Genomic DNA, 7,793 nt, shown 5'->3' with positions numbered 1-7,793 from the left:
TGCCTTATCTTGATTCAGCTTCACAAATACTAGATGATAAAAAAAAATTATTGTAAAAGAAAAATCCTCCAAGTTATCCAACTCAGAGAATGACCTTACCTTGTGACTTCCTTTATTGACCTGAGAAATGGCAATTCTGTTTGGAACAATAACTTTGCCTATTACTAACATGATTCTTCCTTTACTATCTGATTCTGACAGCATTTCCTATATCAACAAAGACATTGGACCCTCAAAGGGACATCTCGCTGATGTAAAAACATTTCTAGAGAAGTTGTCTATGTCTTTAAAATGAAAATTGTCTATCTTAAAATCTATACTGATCTTTATACAGAGAATAGTAATATATCTATGCCAAGCTAATCAACTAACTGAATAAGCTGTACATTTTGACATTAGATCCATATCTAATGATAAATATGTATATGTCCATGACCTGAAAACCACAACTCTAGTTAGTAATGCTGGCCTTAGATTTAGTTGTGCTTGAATCTCAAATTCTAGTTCTGTTAATATAGGGGAAAGACTGATTCTAAAGCATTAATTCTCATTTCACCTAACCTAAAAGTTTATAACACAATGATGATGTCTGATATAATTTAACATCATTTTAAGAAATACTCTCTCTGAAACTGAGAATCTAATTTTTAAAGTTAATATGTCACCCCTGCTTCTTAATTCTGGGTCAATTTTGATACTAACTCACAGCCATAAATTGCTTTAGGAGTTTAAATAAAACTCTCTGCAGAAAAATATTCCTCAAAAAATGGAATCTACAAAACTTGGCACACTCGCTGTATTAGAGTTAACTCAAGAAAGAATAAAAATTACAATGAAGAAGAAAACAAAGACTCTAACAGGTCATTAACTTATTTTCTGTTATTCCTACTGAAAACATGAGGCTTTCCTTCCCAAAGAAGAGGACTGAAGTCTCTCTTACTGTCTTCCTGCAGCTACATTCACTGCCAACACCTCCATTAAAACCTTCTTAGACACTTCGATACCATAAAATGCGAGGGAAGACAGTTCACCTCAAAAAGACATTTTTACTCACTTGGAAGACAGCAACTTGAAACTGATGCTGATAGTATCATGGAATTCAGAATATTCTTCTGTGGACACTACACCCACGAAGTATCAAGCAAACTCCGCAATTTCTTTTTCAACAGACACTAACTCCATATCAGATGGCATGACCCTTGTAAACAGAAACATGTAAATCCTGAGTTTCCTATATTTGCAATGTTTGATGTAAATTTTGATTTCATAATCAGAGACGACTCTGTTGTCTTTTCATCTAATATCAATCATAGCAACGAAAACATCCCCTGCTATGCAAGGAGAGCCAGCCAGTGCCATCATCACTGCTGTTGATGCAACAATCACCATGATGACCAGTGCTTCAATCACTGTAATGACAACCACTCCCTTGCCTAGGGATGCCACTAAGACCAACAGAAACACCTGTGAGAGTGCATAGCACCACGTCACCTCATGGCTGAAGATGGTTTGCCTAAAATTTATTCTCATCCTCCAACAGAAAGCGGTAAAACACCAAATGAAGCAACCATTTTCTATGGGGCTGACAGCACTGTTACAAGATCAGAAAAAACAATTACTTCAGAAGGAGACCACATTACTTCAGTAAATGACTTCCTCCTAGAAACTGATTTTTCAACAACTACAGGTAATAAGCTTACCCCTACAAAGGAAAGACTCAAATCAGAGGAGGATGTGGAGACCCATATTATTAAGCCAACAACTCATCTGGAGAAAGAAGTTACCAGTCTGTCTGGCACTACAGACTCCAGAGCCAATGAGTCTATTACTGAAAATTTCATTTCAATGAAACATGGGAGCATTTCATCACCAGTTGCTACTGTTTCTTTAATAGATTTTTCCACTGACATAACAAAAGAAGACATCCTCTTGGCGACTATTGAAACAGAGGATGAAGAAATCACAATAACTTCTGAAGTCTCTGGCACACCAGAAGAAAGCAACACCAGCGTTGCTGACACCCCTGCTTTTTCAGCTGAAACAGGTGAAGCTGATGTAAATGATATTAACGCCTCGATCAAATCCAATATCCCTGCTGATGACGCTGTCGCTGACTCCATTATACCTGAGGATGAAATCCCTCCTTCTACTGAAAAACACTTCACCACTATTCCAGACATAACTGACCTTGAAGAGGAGAACATAACTGAAATTGACCTAGCTATTTCAGAGGATGACCCCAGTGCTGTAACTAAATTTACCGACTCTGATGAGGAAAAGTTCATCACCGTGTTTGAGCTCTCTACCCCTCCTGAAAAAGACAAAGATAATCCAGAAGATACTCCACTAGCCGACAAAGACTCTACTGAGGAGGTCAATATTTGGGTGGAGAGTGATGTTGTAAATAAACCGGAAACCCACTCCGTTCTGCTCACTGCCGTTGAATCCAGATACGACTTTGTTCTCCCTGCAACAGCTGCTATGAACTTCATAGATGAATCGGCTATCAACACTACAGGAGATCTCCCTGAAGACAGCAGAGCAGAATCTGTAACGAGCATCTCTGAATCACCGTCTGACGCTACCCCTGTAGAAGATACCCCAAACTACCAGGAAGACACGTCTACAACTGAAACAGGAATCTTTAAACTACTGAAAGAAGATCCAGACGAATTCATGATTTGAAAGAACAAAAGGGGTGCCACTTAGATTTGAGCAATAGCCTGGACAGCTAGTCTTAATAACTAAGAAGCTTTTCCTGCAAGCAAAAAAATCTTTAAAAAAAAAAAAATTGGAAGAATGTGAGCATGTAAGGCAAGTAGCAAACTTGGGAAATGCAGATGCTTAAGAATAGAGGTCATTCAGCAAAATATATTTATGGAAACTTAAAAAAAATAGTAAGAAAATTTCCCTAGTATCACAAAATCTAGGTTATCCAACAGTTACCTAACTCTATGTAAAATGTTACATCCTAGTGTTCAGGTTATAGAGAGCCAGCTGTGAAGAAGCTTGCTTCTGGCTACACGTAATGATGTATATCATTTTAGTTAATCTTCAATATGCAATTTTAGTGAGAACTAATGATATGAAGATATATCTCGAAAATACTATAGTATTAAAAGATCTTATAAAATGCCTATTTAAAATATTGTTATCAATATCTCACCAATGATTCTTTTCTGCTAGCAAATACGTTTGCAATCCTCACATAAGAACTAAGACTATTCAGTAATTATTCATCACCTATATATAAGATGTAAAAGAAATATAATCTTCATGGCTTATTAATTATACAAATTAAAGTGAAAAGATATTTGACAAGTGCATACCTAAACACACATACAAATATTGTGTACCAATATATAAATCAATCTAATTTTCCTTCTGTTAAAATTTGTGTCCTGAATATTTGTCCTTTTTTTTTTACAGGTCTTAAACACTGAATATTGCACTCTTCTTAAGAATGCTCTTGGCTAGCAATTCAAGAACTTAGATCCTCATTCTTCTCTGAAACACTTCTTTAAGGGGTCTGTTTTCACTTTGTTGGTTTTTCTTTAATAAATCTTTTTGACAGCAACAGATTTACTGTGTATAAGGAATGCTTGATATTCAAATTAGGAGAATGATATTTAACTTATAATTCTTTTTTAAATAATAACTCAGCTCTCATCAACAGAAATAGAATTTCTGGTTCCTATAAAGATTCACAACCTTGTTATATTAATAAAAAAAACTGAATAATAAACATAATGTTTGGGATAGAATGATTATATGCACCATTAAATAGACTATAGACTAGAATAATCATGGTAGTGTATTAACCCAGAAACACAATATAACACAAAAATTTAGTATATGATAAAGTAGATTTCAATACCATGGAATATGATGGTTAATATTGCTTAAATTATCAAGCATTTGAGAAAAAAGAAATCCCATGTACTGTTTAAGATCATACTCTCAAATTAATTTTACAAATATTAAAGAATTCATTGTGAAGGTATCCTGATAGACTTATACCATGAGTAGTTAAAATTCTGTACAAAGCAATAACACAAAATCAAAACCAAATAATGGAAACACTTTCTACATACCAGTGAAAAGATTAGTGCCCTTATTCTACAAGGAGTTGCCTCAGAGAAAACATTTTAAATATGCCATAGAAACACATCATTTTTGGAAGGAAATTTGACAATAAACACGAAAAATATTCTAGTCATATCCAAAAAACTATTCTGTACCATTTGTAGCCATTCAACAATTGATAGTGATCATTTGAAATAGTGTTAATTTTACATATTCTTCCAAATTTTTCAACATATCTGAAGGAGACTTAAAGGCAACTTAACAATGTATATAACAACATTAGAAATATAAAAGTTTCATCTCTGAGAATCATCTTAATAATAAATCAAATCTCATATACATTACATTTTTTGCATTCTTTTTTTTTTATTTAACTTTTATTTAATGAACATAAATTTCCAAAGTATAGCTTATGGGGCATTCTTTATATTAGTTACCACAAATCAGGAAAAACATGATCTATGTGTTTTTGAGACTGATTTATTTCACAAAGCATGATTTACTATTGTTTATTAGCTGTCTACACTTTTGAGGAACAGTGGTTTTTTCTACTTACTACTTGTTGCATTCTGTATTTAGTGGTGTATTAAGCTTGTGATTATAAATAATGTTGAAAGTATGTCATTGCAAAAAGAAAAAGAAGCAAAGGAGAAGGGGAAGAGAGGGTGAGAAGTATCCTTATGCCCTTAAAACTATATATGAAATTCATGAAATTGGTTCCTTTTATATAAAAGTAAAAAAAATAAAGAACAAACCACAAAAGAGCTAACAGTTACTAAGTTCTTACTCTCAAGACAGGTGCTATTATGGAAGAACATTATAATCATTTTAATGGTAAGAAAACTGAGTCAGAAGAGCTATTCAACATGCTCCAAGCTTCATAATTAATATATGGCAAAAGAGCCTTCAAATTGACCCCTCATTTTCCAAAGCATATAATCACTATGTGTATCAGCTCTTAGATTTAAAAGCAAGGATGTTGGCAAACATTTTTACTGTAAGAGTATCATTTTTTTTTTTTATAATTAAGAAACACTGAAAACAATCTAAAATTCCAGTAACATGGAGTTGGTTATATTTTTATATTCATATGAAACCATGGTTTGTGTGTATACTTTATTGTTGTTGTTGTTGTTGTTGTTATCTGAAAGGGAAAGGAGGAAAGAAAGTGATACAGACCTTCAATGTGCTAGTGTGCCAGGTATGAAGGTATGCCAGGATAGAAGCCAGGGGCCAGAAACTCAATCTGGATCTCTTACCTGGGTGGCAGAAACCAAACCACTTGAGCCATCTCCACTGTCTCCCAGTATTTGCATTGACGAGAAGCTGGATTCAAGGTCTGGAGCCAGGGTTCAGACCCAGGCACTTCAATGCAGGGTGCAAACATCTTCACTGCTTAGGCTAACCACCCACCCCAATACACATCTTTTAAAGAAGTTATATGGGAAAATGTTTAATCAAATGAGGAAAATGTTCACAGTACGATTACATAATGGTACATTTGTGACAGAGAGAGAGATAACATCTCTTAGACTATATATGCACATTATTTTAACAGTGATTATCTCTAAGAAGGTGATGTTCATTCTATATGTGCTTTCACACATTTTTAAATGTTCTGCAATCATCTACAATAAAAAGCACACCTATGGGAAGATGACTGCTTGTCAACACCATCTGCCAGACAAGTGGAAACCAATTAGATTTCACTCTCTTACTTCCAACACCAAATGAAAAATTAGGTACCACTTTTAGTGTTCCTGTTTTATCCACAAAGTATTTTATTAGCTTTTCATTTGTAAACATTTATTTTGATAAATATGTTCTAAGAACCATAAAAATCTCTTGAGACACTATAGTGAATCAAATGACACAGCCTCTGCCTTTATGAAAATTAATCTACCAGCAAAACCAAATTTTAAATAATCTCAAATAATTACATAGGAAAAAATGCCTTACAACATATTCCAATTGGTGTCATGAAGCAAAATAGTAATAGTATGTAGTTTCAGATTTCCCACATTTTAAACCAATGTTCCTAAGGAACTGAGATTTGAGTCAAATGACCAGAAAATATGGAGATCTTAGGAGATCACATACTGAAATCCCTAAGTTAGAAATTGTTCAGGGTGGGGCCACTGTTGTGGCATAATGGGTGAAGGCAACTGCCTACACTATCAGCATCCCATATGGGTGCTGGTTCAAGTCCCTGCTGTTCCACTTCTAATCCAACTCCCTGCTAATGTACCTGGGAAAGCAGTAGAAGATGGACAAGTCCTTGTGCTGCTGCACCCACAAGGATGACCTGGATGAAGCTCCTGGCTTCAGCCTGGCACAGCCCCAGCCATTGTAGTCATTTGGGAAGTGAACCAGTAGATAGAAGATCTCTCTCTTTTTCTCCTTCTGTCCCCTACCTCTCTCTCTAACTCTACCATTCAAATAAACAGAAAATAAATCTTAAAAAAGAAAAAGAAATTGTTTAGGTTCAGGGCCAGCATTATGGCATAGAGAGCAAAGCTGCCACCCAAAATGTAGGCATCCCACATGGGCACCAGTTCATGTTCTGACTGCTCCACTTCTGATCCAGGTCCCTGATAAATGGCCATGGTAAAAAACAGCAAAAGGCCCAATTTTTTAGGCTCCTGCCACCCCACGTGGGAGACCTGAGGAGTGAACTAGGTAGAAGATTGCTCTCTCCTTGTCTCTTCCCTCCCTCTTTCTGTAACTCTGACTTTCAAATAAATAAACCTCTAAAGAAAGAAAAAAGAAAGGAAGGAAGGGAGGGAGGGAGGAAGAGAGGGAAGGGAGGGAAAGAGAGGGGAGGGGAGAGGAGGGAAGGGGAGAGACAAAGAAAGAAGGGAGGAAAGAAAGAAGAAAGAAAGAAAGAAAGAAAGAAAGAAAGAAAGAAAGAAAGAAAGAAAAGAAAGAAAGAAAGAAAGGGAGGGAGGGAGGGAGGGAGGGAGGGAGGGAGGGAGGGAGGGAGGAAGGAAGGAAGGAAGGAAGAGGGAGGGAGGGAGGGAGGGAGAGAGGGAGGGAGGGAGGAAGGAAGGAAGGAAGGAAGGAAGGAGAAAGAAGGAAGGAGGAGAAAGAAGGAAGGAGAAGAAAGAAAGAAAAGAAATCTAGAAATCTTTCAGGTTTTTCAAGGAAGTGCACAGATAAATTACAAACTGGGAAATAAAGATGAAAAGGAGTCAGAAGACAGATAATGTGGTTCTTATTAAACATTCTGGATTTTATCTATTTGGAAGCTATTAAATGTGTTAATTTTATCATCAAACCAACATTGATACTAAGAACTCTAGCAACCTGAAAAGCATCATTATTTTATAAACTGCAACCATACTTCCTCTCGGGGCTGTACTGTGCTCAGAAAACATAGCTGATGATCTCTTTTGAGTGCAAGGAATGAAACCATGACACACAAACTGTACTTAATCAGTTGAACATTTGAAAAAAATAACTATAACAGAAAGTAACAGGAATTTGAGACTAGGGAGAAGAGAGTATGTTGGTTAGAACACTGGGAGAAGAGTGCCCAGTGAGATTCCTGGTGGCCAGTGAATGACAGATATTTTTAGAAAGCTGGTGCCTAATAATTTTAAATTGAATAGCTTCAAAATGTTTTCTTGCTCTGGAATTTGATTAAATATATGTAGGACACAAAGTCTTGAATACATAATTCTTGAGAAAATAAAGGAACAGGTGAA

The 7,793-nt window shown here is 35.8% G+C and overlaps 1 protein-coding gene across 1 annotated transcript; it reads left to right on the top strand.

The window, feature by feature from the left end:
- Positions 1-1,494: 1,494 nt before the first annotated feature.
- CABS1 (calcium binding protein, spermatid associated 1) lies at positions 1,495-2,685 on the top strand. The gene has a single exon (XM_062199226.1). The coding sequence runs from the start codon at positions 1,495-1,497 to the stop codon at positions 2,683-2,685; it is 1,191 nt and encodes a 396-aa protein (XP_062055210.1).
- Positions 2,686-7,793: the final 5,108 nt, after the last annotated feature.

This window comes from Lepus europaeus, chromosome 8 (assembly GCF_033115175.1).
Source record: "Lepus europaeus isolate LE1 chromosome 8, mLepTim1.pri, whole genome shotgun sequence".
NCBI lineage: Eukaryota > Metazoa > Chordata > Mammalia > Lagomorpha > Leporidae > Lepus > Lepus europaeus.
The sequence above is the reverse complement of the archived record's forward strand: the minus strand, read 5'-3'. Positions and strand labels throughout refer to the sequence as shown.

What these genes read in the sequence shown, in the direction of transcription:
- CABS1 (XM_062199226.1), top strand. Translation starts at nt 1,495, where the DNA reads ATGGCTGAAGATGGTTTGCCTAAAATTTATTCTCATCCTCCAACAGAA.